The sequence below is a fragment of the Topomyia yanbarensis genome, chromosome 3 (genome assembly GCF_030247195.1).
Source record: "Topomyia yanbarensis strain Yona2022 chromosome 3, ASM3024719v1, whole genome shotgun sequence".
NCBI lineage: Eukaryota > Metazoa > Arthropoda > Insecta > Diptera > Culicidae > Topomyia > Topomyia yanbarensis.
Window position 1 is genome coordinate 290,433,394 of NC_080672.1, and position 22,977 is coordinate 290,456,370.

Genomic DNA, 22,977 nt, shown 5'->3' on the forward strand with positions numbered 1-22,977 from the left:
AGAGAGAGAGAGAGAGAGAGAGAAGAAGAAAGCGAACCACGATCACACAAATCGAGAATGAAAGAGAGGAAATCCTCGATCGCTCCGAAGATATCGAGCAACACATGCTGGAATATTTTAGAGGACTATATACAATGGACGAAACGGGCGACGAGATAGATGAGGACTTCACATGCGATAGAGCGATACCCGAAAACGATGAAGCGAACGATGCTTGTATGAGCGAGATAACGACAGCCGAAATACTCTCGGCAATAGAACTAGCGCTCCGAGAAAATCCCCAAGTTTGGATGGCCTCCCTAAAACATTCGACATCATCCACAGGGAAATAAATCTCATTTTGAATGAGGACCTGTCGTCACATTTCCCCGCTGCCTTCGTTGAGAGTGTTATAGTTTTGGCGAAGAAAAATCAAGCCGGCGGCTCTGCTCGCTCATACAGGTCGATCTCGCTCATCAACTTCGACTACAAACTTCTATCTCGCATCCTCAAGGCGAGGTTGGAGAAGATCGTGAGCGCCCACGGGATTCTGAGAGAAATACAAAAATGCTCCAATTCCGAGAGAAACATATTCCAAGCCACACTCTCGCTGAAGGACAGGATCGCCAGGTAAACAGGGAGCGAAACTGATCTCATTCGACCTAGACCACGCGTTCGATCGTGTCAACGACGATTTATGTTCAGCAACATGTGCTCACTCGGGATCAATAGTAGGTTAGTGGATCTCCTATCTCAACTTGCTGAAATGACAACGTGCCGCTTACTCGTCAACGGTCATCTATCGGCACCCTTCCTGATACAACGATCGGTCGCTCAAGGTAACCCATTATCGCCGCTTTGTTTCTCGTTATACCTCGCTCCACTACTAACGCAACTAGAACGTGTATGCGGAAACGATCTGGTCGTGGCCTATGCTGATGATATAACCGTCATCGTTTCGAGCGTTGAGAAAACTGAGAGGATACACGCTCTGTTTACACATTTCTCTCGAGTTTCGGGTGCCAAACTTAATTTAGCCAACATTCGTAACCCAACTTTGTACCGGGAAACAAGTGCTTTTTGTTCTCTCCGGTGTGGTTTAGTTTTTTCGGTAGTACGAAGGTGCTTGCTGTGGCAGAGGCTGCAGTAAAGCATTAGTAATAAACAGTCCCGCGAGTGATAATTATTACCTGCGATATCGGTGCAGTGAAGTTACTAAACAGTTTTCTTGCCTGAAAGACGGCTTTGTTTAGACGAGCTATATCACGATATAACAAACAAACGAAGGATCAATTCACCTACCAGCTCGTCAGGAACCAACCGGTGAAGTGTTTTGTTTTTTACTTTTCTTATCGATATTTTTTTTTCTTTTTATTGCTTTTGATTTTTTATTTTGATTTAAGTTAAACAGTGCGGTCGAGCGTGTTGCTCCCGCAACAAAATGGAACAAACAGAAGGATCACCCTCCGAAGACGAATATTATGGGGAAGAAGAACATATATCTGATACTGAGACAGATAATGTTATGGTCGATCCACTTCCCCCCAATGTCTCACAGCCCCCCCGAGTCAAGGTTTACCAGGATGGATCCGCTGGTCCTTGGGTGGTATACTTTCGGCCCAAAAATAAACCGTTAAACAGCATAACTGTTGCACGGGAGCTGACAAAACGTTACTCGGCCGTAACCGAGATTAAAAAGGTTCAGTCAGATAAACTGCGCGTAGTCGTTACTGACTTGAAACAGGCCAATGATATCGTTAGCAATAGCCTCTTTACGCTGGAGTATCGCGTCTACATCCCTTCTCGTGATGTGGAGATCGACGGTGTGGTAAGTGATGCGGGTCTAACTGTCGATGATCTGATGAATGATGGGGCTGGCCGCTTTAAGGACCCTAACCTTCAATCAGTTAAGATTTTGGAGTGCAAGCAATTGCACTCAAAGTCCATCGAAGATGGTAATTACTATCCATCAGACTCGTTTCGCGTAACCTTCGCCGGATCTGCACTTCCGAGCTACGTTGAAGTGGGAGGAGCTCGTCTACCTGTACGACTGTTTGTACCGCGGGTCATGAATTGTTCCAATTGCAAGCAGCTAGGTCACACGGCCACCTACTGTAGCAACAAGCAACGGTGCGGTAAATGTGGGGAACGCCATGCGGATGATACTTGCAGTAGGCCCGCTGAGAAGTGTGTTTACTGTGGGGAGAATCCGCATGCACTTTTGACATGCCCAACGTACAAACTTCGCGCGGATAAACTGAAGCGATCCGCCAAAGATCGCTCCATACGCTCTTACGCAGAAATGCTTAAAAGAGCTGTTCCACTTATCTCCGAAAACCCATTCGCTCTCTTGCCAGCTGACGATAACGCCTCTAACGACCCTTGCGAGGGGCATTCTTTGGCTCCGCTTGGAAACTCTAGGAAAAGACCTAATAAAAACTCACCTGAACTTCCTCGTAAGGGTCCTAGGTTGTCCCAAACAAGGATACAAAATAAAAAATAATTCATCAACTGGAAGTGCTGGTACAAATCCGAAGATAATACCTCCTGGTTTTGGGCAATTGAGATACAACCAGGAGTTCCCAGCACTCCCAGGAGCACCAAAAATCCCAAGTGCTCCAATTTTACAGTCAGAAACTCAACCTAAAACGGGATTCCTTAAATTTTCTGACATTGTGGACTGGATATTCACAGCTTTCAACATTACCGATCCTATGAAAAGTTTGCTGGTAGCTATTCTACCAACAGTAAGAACATTTTTAAAACAGTTGACTGAACAATGGCCCCTCCTTACAGCGATCGTATCCTTCGATGGCTAACTTATTAGACGGAATCAGGGATCTGATCACTGTTTTACAGTGGAACTGCAGAAGTATTATCCCCAAAATTGATTCATTAAAGCACTTGCTAAATTACAATCATTGTGATGCATTTTCCCTATGTGAAACATGGCTAACTTCTAATATAAACCTCAACTTCCACGATTTTAACAGTATCCGCTTGGATCGAGAAGACTCATATGGGGGGGGGGGGGGTACTTTTAGGGATCAAAAAATGCTACTCCTTCAATCGAATCAACCTCCCTTCGACGCCAGGCATTGAAGTCGCTTGTCAAACAACAATCAAAGGCAAAGATCTTTGCATTGCTTCTATTTACTTTCCTCCTAGGGCCATGATGGGATATCGAAGATTCTCCAACGTGATTGAACACCTTCCCTCGCCCCGCCTGCTTCTTGGAGACTTTAACTCTCACGGTACGGGGTGGGGCTGTCTATACGACGATAATCGATCTTCGACAATTCAAGACCTTTGTGACAACTTCAATATGACAATTCTGAACACAGGGGAAATGACACGGATTCCTAGACCACCTGCGCAAGCAAATGCACTGGACATATCTTTATGCTCGACATCACTACGGTTAGATTGCAAGTGGAAGGTAATATCTGATCCCCACGGTAGTGACCACTTACCAATTGTAATTGCAATCACCACTGGTTCAAGACCATCGGCACCAATCAATGTTCCCTATGACCTCACACGAAACATTGATTGGAAGAGCTACGCTGCTGAGATATCCAAAACTATCGATTCAACACAGGTACTTCCCCCGGAGGAAGAATATAAGTTTTTGTCCAACTCGATTCTCGATAGCGCGATTCAAACTCAGACGAAACGAGTACCCGACGTGAACACCCAAAAACGTTCTCCCAACCCGTGGTGGGACAAAGAGTGCTCAGACGTGTACGCGGAGAAAGCTGCCGCGTATAAAACATTCCGGAACGACGGGTTAGTTGCTAGTTATCGAGTGTACGCGATATTAGAAAAGCGAATGAAAAATTTAATGAAAGCTAAGAAACGCAGTTACTGGCGCCGGTTTGTCGACGGGTTAACAAGAGAAACATCGATGAGCACTCTTTGGGGCACGGCCCGATGTATGCGAAACCGAAACTGTACTAACGAGAGCGTGGAATATTCAAACCGTTGGATATTCGATTTCGCCAAGAAGGTTTGTCCGGATTCCGCCCCGGCACAGAAAATCTACCGCGCCACGTCGCCTTACAATACCGCGAACGAAACACCGTTTACGATGGTGGAGTTCTCACTTGCTCTCTTATCATGTAACAATAAAGCCCCGAGGACAGATAGAATCAAATTCAACTTGTTGAAGAATCTGCCAGACTCTGCCAAAAGACGCTTGTTGAATTTATTTAATAGGTTTCTTGAGGGTAACATTGTCCCACATGACTGGAGACAGGTGAGGGTCATCGCCATCCAAAAACCAGGAAAACCAGCCACAATTCGTATCGTCCGATTGCAATGCTGTCCTGTATCCGGAAGTTGTTCGAGAAAATGATCCTGTTTCGGCTCGACAATTGGGTCGAAACAAATGGCTTACTGTCAGATACACAATTTGGCTTCCGCAAAGGCAAAGGGACGAACGATTGCCTTGCGTTGCTCTCAACAGAAATTCAAATGGCATATGCTAACAAAGAGCAGATGGCATCAGTATTCTTGGATATTAAGGGGGCTTTCGATTCAGTTTCGATCAACATTCTTTATGAGAAGTTGCACCAGCATGGTCTTTCGCCAATTTTAAATAACTTTTTGCTAAACCTGTTATCTGAAAAACAAATCCATTTCTCACATGGCGATTTATCGACATCACGATTTAGCTATATGGGCCTTCCCCAGGGCTCATGTCTAAGCCCTCTCCTCTACAATTTTTACGTGAATGACATTGACGAATGTCTTGTCAATTCCTGCACGCTAAGGCAGCTTGCAGATGACGGTGTGGTCTCTATTACAGGTCCTAAAGCCGTCGACTTGCAAGGACCACTGCAAGATACCTTGGACAATTTGTCTGCTTGGGCTCTCCAGCTGGGTATCGAGTTCTCCACGGAGAAAACTGAGCTAGTCGTATTTTCTAGAAAGCGTGAACCAGCGCAACTACAGCTTCAATTAATGGATCAAACTATTGCTCAGGCTTCAACATTCAAATATCTCGGGGTATGGTTCGACTCTAAAGGTACCTGGGGATGTCACATTAGGTATCTGAAACAGAAGTGCCAACAAAGGATCAACTTTTTTCGTACAATAACTGGAACATGGTGGGGTGCCCATCCAGGAGACCTAATCAGGTTGTACCAAACAACGATATTATCAGTGTTGGAGTACGGATGTTTCTGCTTTCGTTCCGCTGCGAACATACACTTCATCAAACTGGAGCGAATCCAGTATCGTTGCTTGCGTATTGCCTTGAGTTGCATGCACTCGACCCATATGATGAGTCTCGAAGTGCTGGCGGGCGTTCTTCCGCTGAAAAATCTATTTTGGGACCTCTCATATCGATTGCTCATTCGATGCGATATTCTGAACCCATTGGTGATTGCAAATTGCGAAAGGCTTGTCGAGCTTAATTCTCAGACCCGATTCATGTCCTTGTACTTCGATTACATGGCACAGAACATCAATTCATCTACATATAACGTCAACCGTGCTCATCTCTTAGATACTTCTGATCCAACTGTATTTTTCGATACATCCATGAAGGAAGAGATTTGTGGAATTCCGGATCATATTCGCCCACAAGTGGTCCCAAATATTTTCTATAACAAATACCATCAAGTCGACTGCGCCAAAATGTTCTACACTGACGGATCAATTCTCGACGGGTCCACAGGCTTCGGTATCGAAAATCTTGCTACCTCATTCAAACTCAATGATCCTGCTTCAATTTACGTCGCAGAATTAGCTGCCATGCAGTATACTCTCGGGATCATTGACACCCTGCCCTCAGACCATTACTTCATCGTTTCCGATAGTCTCAGCTCCATTGAGGCCATCCGTGCGGCGAAGCCTGGAAAGCACTCACCGTATTTCCTGGGGAAAATACGGGAATATCTGAGTGCTTTATCTGAAAAATCTTACCAGATTACCTTGGTTTGGGTCCCGTCACATTGTTTGCGGGCAATGAGAAGGCGGACTCTTTAGCCAAGGTGGGCGCATTAGAAGGCGACACTTACGAAAGACCAATTTGCTTCAACGGATTTTTCAGTATCTCTCGTCAGAGGACGCTCGATAGTTGGCAAACCTCATGGAGCAATGGGCATCTGGGACGGTGGCTACATTCCATTATCCCGAAGGTATCAACGAATGCTTGGTTTAAGGGGTTGGATGTGAACCGGGACTTTATTCGTACGATGTCAAGGATCATGTCCAACCATTACTCGTTTGACGCGCATCTCCGTCGTATGGGGCTTGCTGAAAGTAATCATTGTGTTTGTGAGAACGGCTATCACGACATCGAGCATGTTGTTTGGCTGTGCGCAGAGTACTGTGTTGCCAGGTCCCAACTAATAGATTCCCTTCGGGCCCGAGGTAGATCACCCTATGTGCCAGTCCGGGACGCCCTGGCAAGCCGTGACCACCCCTATATTTTTCTTATCTATATCTTTTTGAAAACCATTGATGTCCAAGTTTAATACATTTTACCCTCTCTCATTCACAGTAGAATCTCACCAACCTATCCCTGTATCTACAATATGGCATTGCTTCACGAGTCTTCGGTGCATACCCTTCTTGATAACCGTCTATCCAGAACATCATGACATACCGCACATGCAGATGATATAGAGTGCCAATAATTATCCGAAATATCGACCTTCCCCTCGCCCCTGCGATTACAGGCTGGAAACTACAACACTACAACAAAGTGTGCATATCCGACACAATGATCAATCAGCAAACGACGATGTCAATTACACAATATGTATCCCACTTCCTACCTTTTTCCTTTACTTACATAAGAGGGGAGCAAGCCGCCCCTAAATACGGCTTTCCCTTCCCCCACTAACATGTGACAGGTAATATAAAAAAAATGAATTATCGGCCTCGTTAAGCTACAGCATTTGGGCCTAAATAAACGTATTTTTAGATAAAAAAAATGCTTACAATGAAATTTAATGTGAACATAATTTATTTCCTAGAATAATGCTTTTATTGATAATGCTTCTCATAATTGCCGGTATTGTCACCCCCGTGCGGTAGAAGTCAAACCAAAACAATTATCACTCACTAGCGGCTGTTTCATTCATTTCGTATAGTCTAATTCATGCGTGGTTGTGTTAGTGCGACAGTTGAGGTTAAACGTTGTTGGACCTTGGGGGTTGAGGTTAAGTTAGCTGAAGGATAACATACTCATTCCACGCCTTTATGCATTATATCTGTGTGCAATTCACAGACAGTGAATGACTCGATTAATTTTGACAAACTGGTTGACAATGAAGTGTCAGCGACTATTCTCGCGACTACTCGACCGAACGAATACTTTAACCGTTCGTGTTCAGATAGAGATTAAATGCACGATACAAAGATTCAAAAATACAGGAATACTAGAATACAAAAAATGCAAAATACAAAAATACAAGAATACTATACCACAAAAATACAAAAACACAACAATACAAAAACACAATAATATAAAAATACGAGAACACAAAAATACCAAAATACAAAAATACAAGAGCATAAAAATATAAAAATACAAAAAGTTCAATGATACAAAAAACTAAAATACTAAAAATACAAGAATACAAAAATACTCAAATACAGAAATACAACAATCCAACAATACAAAAATACAAATATGTATAAATACGAAAGTGCTAAAATAGGCAAATACAAAAATTTTAAAATACAAGAATAAGAAAATGCAAAAATACAAGAATGCAATAATAGAACACATACAAAAACACAAAGATACAAAATCACAAAAATATAAAAACTCTAAATCACAAAAATACCAAAATACAAAAAACAAAAGAGTAAAAAAAACGAAAATACAAATATACAAAAATACGATATTACTAAAAATGCAAAAATACCAGAATACAAAAATACTGAAACACAAAAAACGAAATGCAAAAACACGAAAATATGAAAATACAAAAATTCAATGATGCAAAAATACAAGATTGCAACAATACAAAAATGCTAAAATTCTAAGAATAAAATAATGCAAAAATACTCAAATATAGAAATACAACAATCCAACAATACATCAATTTAATAATACAAAAATAACAAAATACTAAAATACGATTATACTAAAATACAAAACTACGAATACAAAACTTAAAAAATACAAAAATACAAGAATAGAAAAATTCAACATACTGAAACCCAAAAATACAAGAACACAAAGATACAAAAACACAAGAATATAAAAACACAAAATCACAAAACTATAAAACACCAAAATTCAAATAAACAAAAATACAAAAACACAAAAATTCATAAATGCAAAAGTTCAAAGGATCAATAAATAAAAAAATCAAGAGATGAAAATATCAAATATTCGAAAATCTATAAATTAAATTATTTAGGAATTCAAAAGTTAGATTCAAAAATTCAATATTTCAAAAAATCATGAATTTTAGAATTTTAGAAATTTCAAAAATTCAATAATTCGAAAGTTATAACATTCAATCATTTAAAAAATTAAATATAGAAAAATTTCAAAATTCAAAAATAAAAATTTCAGAAATTCACCATAATACAATACAATACAATGAAAATAAAAATTCAAATTTGAAATGATTCAGAAATGCAGAAATACAAAAATGCAAAAATTAAAAATACAAAAATATGAAGAAACAATAATACAAAAACACAAAAATGCTATAATACAGACAAAAAATCCAAAATTGCAAAAATATAATAACAAAAATGCAATAATTCGGAAAGGTAGAAATACAGAAATACAAAATTTAAAAATACAAAAGTACGAAAACACAAAAATATAATAATACAAAAATAGGAAAACACAAAAATGCAATAAAACCTGTTTTAATCCACCTAGTGGTGTAATTGTGTCTTTCTCATTTATCAAAGCTGGTTACGTTCAGTATAACATTGAGGAAATGGCTATTACATTCTTATTACACTTGGTAAGTGCACGACTGCTACGAACCTGATGAGCAACATGTCGACTCTGACACACTTGAGACAAACAAAAATATAATATTTAATTAGCTTAACAGCGCGAGTTCAAATGTGTCTTCACTTTAACATATTTTGAAATGCGCAGTGGTGGGAAAGGGTAGGGGCATAATTAGTGGGAGGGGAGGATGCGTTAGGAAAAACCTAACATTTTTATGGTGAAGGGAATGCGGGTTGTGAAGTTTGTCAAAGAGAGGGGGAGGGGGTGAAGGTAAGAGAGTTGGAAAGGGGTGTGAGTGGAAGGAGGGGTAGATGGGGGGTGCAACTTCATACTATGCCTTCCATTTGAGACTAGGTTAGTGAAAATTGGTTCAGTCATCACCGAAGTGGCTTTAGTTCTGAAATATGTCCGGAACCCGGGACTTCCGGAATTATCGATAGTGGACAATATATTCCAAGAATCTAGGTAAGCGAATCGAAGTATTTTGATGTTCATTTCAATAGATTTTTAAACTATGAGGTGTTACGATTGTACCGGTTTATATGATAAATTCCTTTGTAACCGCAATAACCAAACTGTAACTCCGGAACCAAAAATCAGGACTTGGCAGTCAATGGAAGTATTATGTCTTTAATTTGAAATCAAGTTTGCAAAAATCGGTTAAGAGTTCGCTGGATAATATGGGGATATTAGCTTAGGAACTTGGGGTATCAATAACCGTCATAGGTGGCCAATGTGGTCAAAACTACTTTGATTGGTTATTGATATTGAACCGCAAATCCAAGTAATGTTGAACCTATTTGAATATGTATTATATCACTCGGTCATCATGGTGTTACCAGTTTATAAGGGAATTTGCTGTGTGACCGTACTCTTCAATTCGTAACTCCGGAACCGGAAGTCGGATCAACTCAAATTTATATAGCAGCTTATGGGAGCATTATACCGTTTATTTGAAACTAAGTTTATGTAAATCGGTTTAGCCATCTCTGAGAAAATTGAGTTAAATTATTTGACACACACATATATACACATACGCAGACATTTTGCTATCTCGAACTGAATCGAATGGTATAAGAGACTCGGCCCTGCTGGCCTCGTTTAATAGGTCGAAATTCCGACCGATTGCATAACCTTTCTATATAAGAAAAGCAAAAAGGTGCGAAATCAGCAAAGTTCCAAAAAGTCTATTTTTCTCAAAAACATTTTTTTCGGTGTAACATAAAATCTCGACGTTTCATGAATTTTAAGGACATTAAAGGAAATACGAATTAAATTTCTGAAATTTCATGGGGTCCCTCCTTCGAAATAAAAATGCAAAATACAAAAATGTAAAAATTCAAAAATACAGCAACGCAGAAAACTAAAACACAAAAATGCAAAAATATAAAAATACAAAAATACAGAAATCCAAAAATACTTGAACGCAAAAATACAAATTCTAAATACAAAAATATACAAATACAAAAATACAGCAATACAAAAATTCAATAATGCAAAAATACAACAATACGAAAATTTGGAAATACAAAAATGCAAAAATAGACAAATATAAAAATGCAAGAATACAAAAATACAAATATACTAATATACAAAAAAAACCAAAATACAAAAATACGAAAACACAAACATACAAAAATGTAGAAATACAAAAATACAAAACTGCGAGAATACCATAATACAAAATGGTAAAGTACACAAATACAAAAACACAATTATGTGTTATTTATTACAAAAATATAAAAGATACGAAAATACAAAAGTCCAAGAAAACAAAAAATTTAGAAATACAAAAATACAAATTGATAAAAAGTACAAAAATTCAAGAGATAAAAATTTAAAAAAAGCAAAATTTTCAAAAAAACCAAAAATTCAAAAATTTAAAGTCAAAGAGCTTAAAAATTTAAAAACTCTGAATACAAATTTTCAAAAATACGCAAATTGAAAATTTCCAAAATTCAACAGCTCGAAATATCAGAAAATGAAGCTTTTAAAAATTATTATAAATTATTAAATTTTTAAATATTGAAATTTATGAATTTTTAATGTTTTAAACTTTTAATTCTAAAATTTTTAAATTCTGATTTGAATTTTTTTTAATATTGAAATCTTTAAATTTCAAAATATTTTGATATTCAAATTTCTTAAGTTTTTGTTTTTAAATCTACATTTTTGCATTCCTTAATATTGAAATCTTTTAATTATTAAATATTTAAAATTTTAGATGCTAAACTATTAAATTTTTAAAATTTTTAGGTTTCTCAATCTTTAAATCTTAAAATTTTTAAATTTTCGAATATATAAATTTTTAGATTCTTGAATTTTTAAATTTTTAGTATCCTTAAACTTTTTAAATTCAAATTTTTGTATTCTTGGATTTTTTTACTTTTCAATTTTTTAATATTTAAACTTGAAAATTTTTAAATTCATATTTTTTTATTTTTTGATCCTCAAATTCTTTTCAATTTTGATTATTCCTAACTTTTAAATTTTTGTTTTTGAAATTACCTTTAAATTCAAAAATTTCAAAAAATTTAAGTTTCGAAATTTTAAACATTAAAATCTTTAAATTTCTAAACTTTTAAATAAAAAAAATTAATTTCAAAAGTTTGAATAGTTAAATTTTTACATTCCAAGATTTTAAAATTTTTGAATTCCCAAATTTTTGAATTCCTAAGTTTTTAAATTTCTAAACCTGTAAATTTTTCCAATCCTCAAATTTTCACATCTCTAAATTTTTAGGTTTTCAAATTAATAAATTTTCAAATCTCAAAATTTTTGAATGCTTTGCTCCGGAGCAACACATACTTACTCCTTTTTACTCCGGTTTGCTAGCAGAGGAAGAAAAAAGAGAAAAGTAATGGTCTAGTTTAGTGACTATAGTGATAGAGGTCCATTTTCAATGAGGTTTTTTGCCAATAGGGTGTATTTTAGCCTGAATAAACCGAATCCGAGAGAGGAAATGTGAAATTTTTAACCAATGTTCAATAAACTGAAAAAATAAGTTGTGATTAATAACACTCATAACAATAACAGTGCTTAAACAAGTGAGCTTATACAGTGGAGCTAGTGTGATGTGGCTTGGTCGCATACCCGAGGCGAAGGATCTGAAGAGGCGCAAAGCCACTGAGAATCCGCCGGACGAGGAATTGATTAACCCGTTGCTGGAATTGCAAGCAAACCTGTGATCCTCTCGTTTGACAGGTTTACTCAAACATAGGGGCTATAGTTAGTTGAAAGCTCGTACACCAGAAAGTGATGTGGCATAGCCACATTAGTCAGTATTCGGTTGACTAATGTGGCTACCCCACATCGTATTCTGGTGTATTGTCAGACTTCGCTGCCGCTCAGTCGGCTTTAAACTACCTATAACCCTTATGTTTAAGTAAACCGGACAAACGAGATGATCACAGGTTTGTTTGCGCTTCGGATCCTTCGCCTCGGGTATGCGGCCAGGCCGCATCACACTAGCTCCGCTGTGTAAGCTCATTTGTTAAAGAACTGCTATTGTTAAGACTGTTATTAAGCACAACTTATTTCTTCAGTTTATTTAACTACGGTTGAAAATTTCACATTTACGCTCTCGGATTCGGTTTATTTAGATTGAAATACATTCTTTTAGCAAAAAACTTCATTAAAATTGGACATCTTTCACTTTCTAAACTAGATAATTATCAAGAGAAAGAAGAGACTACAGGAACGATTTTCTCATTGTTTCCTCCGGAGTACTTCAAGTTTCTCTTGGCATTGGAACAAACCTAACACTTTCTACGCAATATTACTCACCGGACAAAAAGGCGTGAAACGAAAAATTTCCACAATACATCGTGCAGCACCTCCAGCGAGGGTTGCTGATGTACGAAGCAGCGCGGTGGAACAGTCCACCCTCCGGGTACTAGATCACAAATCCTCAAGGTGAATATTTTAGAGCAAAGCAAATGACAAACGAATGCAATAATCAGTGGATACAATTTAGTTTGCAACACTCCGTGAACTAGCAAGTGGTTACCGACTGCTTTTTTCCAACACGCAATCCACAATGAAATGTCTTTGCCGAATCAACATCTGAATACTCTTGGCTCTACTCAGCTTTTTGCTGGTGGCTGCGTTATCAAATGCGCACTCTATTTCGACAAGTCGTCTGTACAGTGTCAACTTTGACACCTCGTCAGCAGTGTCGATTTTGACAAGCGGTCTCATCAGCCTTGAGTTTTATGGCTATGTTCTCAATTCAAACATTAAACGTCAAATTTGAAAATTGTTAGTTTATTTTCAAACGCCTTTTTCGATGATTTCAATTTCTTCGCGAATTTATTTCTAAATATATTCACAGCTGTTGGAAAGTATCGAGAGAATTATGGGATTAGAGCCTCTGCTCTTACCTAAATTCATCACACATGTAATGACCAATAATAGCACATATGAAGCATGCTTTCAAACCACCCGGAAAGGCATCTTCTAACGATACAGTACCTAAACCAAGACCTAAACAATGTTTGTTCACATCTGATTTTGGATACAAATTTGTAGCAAAGTTTACCACCAAAAATTGATAATTGTCAGCTACAGTTGCAGCTGCGTTTACCGAAGAAATTGATTGCAATTCACCTGACTTATTAGTTTCGACGAGATGGAGTGTCGCTGATTGGTTTTCCTCAGTATAATCGCCCAATTACATTGTTGGTCGACAGATTTTTGTATGCCGATTGCGAATAGCGAATAGTTTCGAATAGCAGATGTTCTGTATCCTCATTTAGAGTTGAGTGCCGCTGTTGAATGGGACTACAGTTGACTATGCGGACCCGTACCGAAATCAGTTTAGTTTTTTTTAACTGAAAAACAATATTTTTATTTGACGTTCCAATTTTAGTTGAGAGCAGAAGTGAATACCTACCACGATCAAAAAATTGAATCTGAAGGACGGTTTGCCAAATTTGACAAGACAAATGATTTGTCAAAATTGACATTGGACGGACGACTTGTCAAAGTGGGGTGCGCATTTGGGAACGCAGCCTCCAACAAAAAGCTGAACTGGCTACTTTACTATCAATATAATACTTCGCTCACCTTTGGAAGAAACAAGTATTTTCATGCAGAAGAATTTGACAACGACATCAACATCTATGATCGAATATCACTATTTTGCACAACAGAAACTTTTCTTATTGAAAACACTTTTGATTGCGGAGATTCGGCTTGATCCGTAAATCACTTGCACTATCAGTATAATCCGCTCCCCCGAGAACGGGAGGAAACACCACCGAAATTCACTGCTGTACATCTCCAGTAAAATACCGTAAAGTCCCATAACAAAAAAATCGAAAAGAAACTATGTCCCGAAAAAACACAAGTCCCGAAAAAATCGCGAAAACGGCTAAGTGTCAGCCGTCGATGAAAAAATACAAGTCCCAAAAGCGGGCTGCGCTATTACCAAAGATAAACTCAAGATTACTAGGTCTCATACAAGCCATTATAAAAATGTGGTTCAGCAGCCGTGAAACGGTAAGCTCAACAATAGTATGCCTTTGCTGTCCCCTCGTTAATAGGCGTCGATCACGCCCGCAAAATACCATGGATACACATGTATCAAACAATGTTGCGAAAATTTATAATGTAAATATTTAGCCGAAATCGTCGCGTATGTTTCTATCGAAAGTTTTGAATCAAATTCTGATCTTCAGTTCAGTAGAGGATTAGAACAAAATCAGGTTGGTACATTATTAGTATTTAGACAAATTAATTAGATATCTTTGCAAAAATTCAACGGAATAAAAGGGCACAATGGAAAAATATTGAATTGGTGGCCCTCATTGAACTGGAGTCGCCTGGTCAACATGCCCATCAAGATTAAAACTATCTGAAGAAACCTTTACAGTATACAAATTAAGAACTGTGGGTTAGGAAATTGCTTTTTAAAAAAGGTTTGAAATGCGTGTTCAATGGTCGAGCGTACAAACTGAAGTGAGTTTATTAAAATGTTCTATGATGTACAGAGGCCTCGCATGGCTAACAAAAAGTCCCTACTTCGCGAAATACATTCAGTCGCCTGTGTGTGCAGTTTCGGGTGTCTTCAATGCTGACGCTATGTCTCCGGTATACGTGGAGTGGCTCTGGTCATAGTTGTGGTTGCTGCTGATGTTGTTGTTGCTATAGGACGAAAGCATGGAGTTGGCTCTGGATGGCTTCATGCTTTTGCTTTAGGGTTTCAATTTGGAAACTTGTCCTTGCTGCCTTAACTTACCTACTTCAATAGCAAATCATAAATGCTACCGGTTTCAGTTATAGTTGTAACAACAATCATTTTGTTTATAGAAACGACGCCGATGGACGCCGTTTGTTATTTGTCAATATGACAGTGAACTGCTTTAGGTGAGGGGTCCCTCTTCAATGGTACATGGAAAATCCTTGACCATTCTATCTTGAGTTTATCTTTGCTATTACGATGTTCGTCCGCCGTTTACTAGCCATGGCGGACGAAATCAAAATTTCATTAGCCATCATGCCTCAGCAGAAAGTGGGCAGTTTCAGGTTCAAGCGAAATCGCCATAAGGCTGTGAACCATTTGGTGAAATTTTTATTTTTTAGTTAAAATCTGACACTTCGAAAGTTATTTGCAAAATAACCCCACTCTCTGGAGCATGGTTAAAATTGAGAGAAAGATAGTTCAATTTGACAGCTCGATGGTCAAAATTTTGCCCATGATGCAGAATAAAAAGGTGGAAACAATTGAGGTTGTCAATATTTTTCAAAACAAAATTAAGGGATAAAGATGGAAACGATAACGTGTTGTGTCAAGATTTGTTTGGGTTATTTCATGATTTGACTGTTTACTTTTCGAGGCTATGACTGTCATACTTAATGTAATAAGAAAAAAACTAATTTTAAAATATTGATAAATGTTCACACCTCTACCAACTTGTGGTCATCGCAGCTGTCAATTCTTAATAACCAGAGATGCCAGATTTGCAGACAAGTCTGCAAATTCGCAGACCTTTAATTTAAGCTGCAGTTTTTTTCGTTGGCGCAGATATTTGCAGATTTTTTATTTTGGTTGCAGATATTTGCAGATTTTTTAGTTTGGTTGCAGATATTTACAGATTTTTGAATATGAAGGCTTTTGGTTACACTAGCTTTCCTGACATATTTTGTTCTTCTCAGACTTTTAAAATTATTATTGCAGACATTTGAAAAAAGTACCTGCCATCTCTGTAAATAACTATCCATATGTCAATTTAGCTCTGTCGGCTAAATTTTTCCATTCAAGAGACAATAACTTTCGAACCGTCAAATTTTAACTAAAGGTTAAAAAAAAATCGCCAAATCGTTCTCAGCCTAACCCGACAGGATACGCGCAGAAATCTGGCTGCCAAACCAAGACTTACAGAAATCTAACAGAGCGGTCTCTGCCAGAAAATTTGCTCACTGGGAAGACACAGAAATCTAGCAGAGCGGTCTCTGCCAGAAAATTTGCTCACTGGGATTGAAGAATCAAAGCAAAACTAAAACGTGTTGTGAGACACCTGTCTGTTAGGCCTGCAATTACAAAAAGGATGATGGGTTAATTTTTATAAAGGAAGTGAATTTCTAAACGATATTCTTACAGGTGAATACAAATTATTTTAATATGGAATATAAAAGTGATGGTAAGAAATTACTTTTACTTTATTGCGCAATTTGGTAAAATTACAGTTCATGAAGTTTTGAAGTATTGCAAAACCTACTCTGAATTATAAAAGGTTATGTTATTTTTGCCATATTGCGACTATATCCTGCATTACGTCGGAGAATCCATTCGTCCAATAAAGGAAGGATATGCGGTTTTCGCAGCTTTTCTTACTTGCAATAATATCCGCCGAAGTAAAATGAGCTGAACATATAATTTCGGCGCTTAACGGAGAAGTGCAAGAGCTGCTTTCATTTATGAAACACTGGATAGGGAATTTTGAAAAAAGGTGGTAAAATTTCCGGATGCACCAAAATAGCTCAGGCATTCGTGAATAACGCATTTTTTTCTTTTCTGAAAAATACCCAATGTCAGCGGTTGCTAAAACAAAAATATTTAAGTAACGTCAGATTTTTGCAGTTATATCTTTGATAGATTTCTATAACTTACCTAACGTTTTTCTTGCCGTTTTGGATTACGTGTTGAAGATATTAGAGAAGGTTTCGTAAATACCAAAAAAATTCACGATAGTTTGACGGATGTCAAATTTCCTATCATCATTTTTACATACTTGCCATCTATAAGCCAATCGCGCTTTGATTCGCCAATAGTGCGAACCCAATTTTGGGTACTTTTTTCATATATTGACCATTGTATGAAATGCCTTAACCTCACAAGTTTGACAAGTGCTGGTCCTTTTGTTTACAGTTTGGACTTAACAAATTTAAATTCCATTAACATAAGCTTAGTGCTAATAATCAATTCCCAAGAAATTTTACCGCAGAACCGATTCAGAGAACACTAGAAGTAATTGATAAACAAATCATTAGTTCACTTATAGGATCTTTCATATACATTTCCACACAATAGGGAATAGCACAATTTAATTGTAAGGCGTTCTAGAGTACATCTATACTTCCAAAACATGATTCCCAATATATTTCAAATGTTTCCCAATATATCATTTTGAGAATACGAATAATCTCTCAGTTCACGGCTCACAGAAAGGTAATTAGGCAATCCATTAGACGTTTGTTTGACAATCCAGCGTAAACAAGTCTACTCCTGCGAACAGAAAAACTCGTCCGACAAACATCTTTCGTTAATCCGATTCGTTTGATGTTGGTTCGAATGAACGATATTGTCGGACGTCGCACCCCTCGGAGTAACGTCAGAAGAAGTAAAAAAGAAATAATCAGCTGATCAGAAACGTCTCATGGATTGCCTAATATATGTAAGTATATGTAAGCCGTGCTCTAAGTTCAAAATAATCAACAGGACCACCACCTGTCACATTTAATGCATGACGTCACTGTGCAGTGACCATATTGAGTTCTTTGCGACCGGTCTCACGATCACTAATGAAGTTTCCTGGTTGAAAACATTCCCATTTACTTTTGCCGTCTTTGTTTATTATTTTCCACCAGCTTATAATGTAGTATTTGTGTCATGTGACGTATACGTATGTTGTATTACGTAGTTTGCCCGTACTACATTAGTACGGAGTTTGTGGACACTCCTCATGAACGTCATTCATTCAAGCGCGCATTCTCATTGATGCACGCTATTTTCATTCATTCTGTTTCTGAGTGCGTATCAATACGGATGTACAAATAAAGCGAGTTGTGATCCAAAGACAAAAGTATTTTATTTGATGACCAAATAAAACATGGTGTCAGAAGTGCTCGTGGATTAAATTAATTTCCAGCGTCATTAGTATATCGCGGAGGTTTAGTGAGGAAAAGTTCCATCCGAGCAACGAAAAATCATTAGCAGCGGGGATCGCAGAAAAGTTGCGCAGTGAAGTGTGAACTTGTTTGATCCTGTCTGGCGTCATATTTTTTCGCTCTTGTGTCGGTTTTGAGTGTTTTCCCGGTAGTGCAAATATAAAAACATAAAAAATGGATGAAAATCAGTTTTCTCGTTTTATGCACTTGCAAAAGCAGGCAATGGAACAGCTAATAGGCACGATACGAAACGTACAAGTGAATCAGCCTGTAGCACCAGCGGCTGGATATACTGCCGCATCGTCTGTACCTCGTCCGCCTCTGTTGGAGTTGGAGGGTGACATGGAGAGGAACTACAATTTTTTCGAAATGAATTGGAAAACCTATGCCAGTGCGGTCGGCATGGATGAATGGCCTGTGACACAGAACAAGCAGAAAACAAGCATTTTGTTATCCGTTGTTGGAAAAGACGCGTTGAAAAAATATTTTAATTTTGAACTAAACGATGAGCAGCAAAACGACCCAAATCTCGCATTGGCGGCAATTAAGCTTAAAGTTGTACGGGAACGAAACAAGTTTGTCGATTGGTTTGATTTTTTTTCGTTGTTGCAAGACGCCGCTGAGAGCATTGATAATTATTTATGCCGTTTGAAATCGCTTGCAAAGTTATGTAAATTCGGTGTGTTAGAAGAAGACATGATCAAATACAAGCTAGCTACATCGATCAAGTGCTTGAAGCTTCGATCGAAGTTGATCACTACCCAAAACTTGACGGAAGCAAGTGCTATGAATTTATGTCGTGCTGAGGAAATCACAGAAAGGCATCCGGCTACCGTGGGTCAATCAAGTGTAGAGGTTAATATGGTGAAGAAAGAAAAAATGAAGTGCAAATTCTGTGGTGGTAGGCACGATTTTACTAAAGGTGTTTGCCCGGCACTAGGGAAAAGGTGCAACCGATGTGGTGGAAAAAACCACTTTGAAAAAGTGTGCAGAGCTGAGCGAAAGAAGCAGTTTAAGAAGAAGCTCCGTGTTAAGAAAGTGGATGAAGATAGCAGCTCCGGCAGTGAATCGCCAGAAAGTAGTGGAAATGAAAACACTGAATTAGACTATGGTGAAGATGTGTCTATCGGTAAAATCATCGACAGGTCCGGCAGTGGCGGACATGTTTTAGCGGATTTGGATTTATTCCTTGCTGGCAAATGGCAGGTAGTACAATGCGAATTGGATACTGGCGCGAATACAAGCCTTGTGGGACACGATTGGTTGGAAAAGATGACCGAAAACAGCAAAATCGAGTTGTTACCATCCACGTATCGCCTGCAAGGTTTCGGTGGCAGCAACATTCCAGTTATTGGGCAGGTGAAAATTCCATGTCAGAGAAAAGGTCGTAAGTATAACCTTGTTTTACAAGTAGTTGATGTCAGCCATGGACCACTTCTATCGGCAAATGTTTGCCGCATACTGGGTTTTGTAAAGTTTTGTAATACGGTGAAGTTCACGGCGCCAAAATCAGAACAAGAACTGTTGAACATTTACCGTGTGAAAGCTCAGGATATCGTTAAGCAACACGAAGAGGTTTTTCAAGGTATCGGCAAATTCTCTGGAACCGTCTCTCTGGAGGTAAGCCCAGACATTACACCTTCGATACAACCTCCTCGAAGAGTGCCAATTGCGATGAGAGAAAAGCTGAAAGAGGAGCTAAAGAACCTCGAGTGCGATGGGGTAATTGTGAAGGAGACTCAACACACCGACTGGGTCAGCAACATCGTTTTGGTGAAACGCAAGGAGCAGAAGTCAGAGTCCGTTCGGATTTGTCTCGATCCGATTCCACTAAACAAAGCGCTTAAACGTCCCCATCTTCAGTTCACTACCATCGATGAAATTTTACCTGAGTTGGGAAAGGCAAAGGTATTCTCAACAGCGGATGCTCGTAAAGGGTTCTGGCACGTGGTACTGGACGAACGTAGTAGCCGGTTGACGACCTTTTGGACTCCGTTTGGTCGCTACAGGTGGACTCGCCTACCTTTTGGAATCGCTCCTGCTCCGGATATTTTCCAAATGAAGCTACTGGAAGTGATTGAAGGGCTACATGGAGTAGAATGCATTGCCGATGATTTGCTGATTTATGGAATCGGTGACACGCTGGAGGAAGCTTTGGAGAACCACAATGTCTGCTTGGAGAAGTTGTTGGTTCGCTTAGAGAAGTGCAACGTGAAGCTGAACCTGAGCAAGCTTAAGTTATTTGAAACGTCGGTAAAATTCTATGGGCACATGTTGACAAACAAAGGAATCCAACCAGATGAGAGTAAAGTGACAGCCATAAAAAAATTTCCGCGACCAGCAGACCGAAAGCAACTTCAGAGATTCATTGGCATGGTAAATTACCTAAGCCGTTTCATTCCGAATCTTAGCGCAAATTTTACAATTCTTCGGCGTTTGATTTCGGAAAAAGAGGCTTGGATATGGTCGGAAAAGGAAGACGAAGAATTTGATCGTGTGAAACGGTTAGTAGCAGACACGGGCACACTGCAGTACTACAATGTAAACAAGCCGATAGTTATAGAGTGTGACGCTAGTTCTTTCGGTTTAGGCGCAGCTGTCTTCCAGAGCCAGGGTGTTATTGGATATGCTTCACGTACACTCACACCAACAGAAAAAAAATTATGCGCAGATCGAAAAGGAACTACTTGCCATCCTTTTCGCTTGTGTACGTTTTGATCAACTTATTGTTGGAAACCCTAAAACTACCATCAAAACTGATCACAAACCGTTAGTCAACGTGTTCCAGAAACCATTACTCTCTGCACCGCGACGTCTTCAGCACATGTTGCTAAACCTACAGCGCTATCGATTAACAATAGAGTTTGTGACTGGGAAGGAAAATGTGGTGGCTGACGCGATATCCAGAGCACCATCCTATGAAAATCGAGCTGATGATAGTTTCGATAAGCGAAACATCTTTCGTGTATTTCGTGAAATTGAGCAAGTGAGCCTATCAAGTTTCCTGGAAGTCAAAGATGAGCAGCTGAACGAGATCATCGGGGAGACAAAAGCAGATCCGTCTTTACAGCTTCTGGTGCGATTCGTTCAGGATGGTTGGCCGTCATCCGTTGATAAAGTGCCAGACAGTGCAAAAGTGTTTTTTAAATACAGAAATGAGCTCAGCACTCAAGATGGAATCGTCTATCGCAACGACAGAATTGTGGTACCATATTCGCTACGTCGGAAGTTAACTGAAAAAGTCCATGTAAGCCACAATGGTATAGAAGCGACTCTCAAATTGGCACGGGCGAATCTCTTTTGGCCTGGAATGAGTGCCCAGATCAAGGAAGTAGTTTCTCAATGCAGCGTTTGCGCCAAATTTGGTTCGTCTCAATCGCCAGCACCGATGCAAAGCCACCCTATCCCTGTGTACCCATTCCAATTGGTCTCAATGGACATTTTCTTCGCGGAATACCAGGGAAAGAATCGTAAATGGCTAGTTACCGTGGACCACTTCTCAGACTTCTTTGAAGTTGACCAACTGAAAGATTTAACCCCAAAGTCAACAATTGCTGTGTGCAAATCTAATTTCTCACGACATGGTAAACCACAGCAGGTCATTTCAGACAATGGAACAAATTTTGTCAACAGAGAGTGGAAACAGTTCGCGAGAGATTGGAACTTTTACCATACTACATCTGCACCACATCATCAACAAGCCAATGGAAAAGCTGAAGCAGCAGTGAAAATAGCAAAACGATTATTGAAGAAGGCAGAGGAAGCGCAAAGCGATTTTTGGTACGCGTTGTTGCACTGGAGAAATGTACCTAACAAAATTGGTTCCAGCCCTGCTACACGATTATTCTCCCGCAACACACGCTGTGGCATACCTACGTCTGCCAACAATCTGATGCCAAAGCTGGTAGCAGGAGTGCCACAAGCGATCGAAGAGAGAAGACGGAAGACTAAACTTCAATATGATCGGAAAACAAAAAATCTTCCTCAATTAGAGACAGGGTCTCCGGTATACGTGCAGCTAAATCCAGAGATATCCAAGCGGTGGACACCTGCCATGATTAGTAACAAGTTGAACGAACGGTCATATGTTATTGATGTAAACGGTGCTCAATATCGACGTGATTTAGTGAACTTGAAACCACGTAACGAACCTCAAACGCCAAAAGTTATTCCTGATCCAGCCACTATTCCTAACGTCGAGCCACTTGCTGCAGAGAAGTCATTCAACGAGCCATCGTTCTCGACAGTTACTGAGAATACAATTCCAAATCGAACATCAATTCCCAGTATACCTGATGCTATATTTCTGGAAGAAACTAGAACACCAAAACCGATGAAAACTCCCAGAATATACAGACCATCCAGCGATCCAGTAATCGAAGAAGATAAATATACTAGATCCAAGCGAAGTGTCAAACTTCCGATTCGTTTCAAAGATTACTGTCTTGATTAGTTTTTCTCTTTCTATAAAACAGGGAGGATGTTGTATTACGTAGTTTGCTACCACTACATTAGTACGGAGTTTGTGGACACTCCTCATGAACGTCATTCATTCAAGCGCGCATTCTCATTGATGCACGCTATTTTCATTCATTCTGTTTCTGAGTGCGTATCAATACGGATGTACAAATAAAGCGAGTTGTGATCCAAAGACAAAAGTCTCG

The 22,977-nt window shown here is 38.8% G+C and overlaps 1 protein-coding gene across 1 annotated transcript; it reads left to right on the forward strand.

Moving 5' to 3' along the window:
- Window positions 1–134: 134 nt before the first annotated feature.
- Window positions 135–22,766, forward strand: LOC131687976 (uncharacterized protein K02A2.6-like). Its single transcript, XM_058972084.1, has 3 exons — window positions 135–284; window positions 18,533–20,854; window positions 20,967–22,766. Exons 1-3 carry the CDS (start codon window positions 135–137, stop codon window positions 22,764–22,766), a joined length of 4,272 nt encoding a protein of 1,423 aa, XP_058828067.1.
- Window positions 22,767–22,977: the final 211 nt, after the last annotated feature.

What these genes read in the sequence shown, in the direction of transcription:
- LOC131687976 (XM_058972084.1), top strand. Translation starts at nt 135, where the DNA reads ATGGACGAAACGGGCGACGAGATAGATGAGGACTTCACATGCGATAGA. An exon ending in CGCTCCGAGAAAATCCCCAA is followed by an intron (nt 285 to 18,532) that starts GTTTGGATGGCC and finishes TTGCAAAAGCAG; the next exon opens with GCAATGGAACAGCTAATAGG. An exon ending in GCACACTGCAGTACTACAAT is followed by an intron (nt 20,855 to 20,966) that starts GTAAACAAGCCG and finishes TCACACCAACAG; the next exon opens with AAAAAAAATTATGCGCAGAT.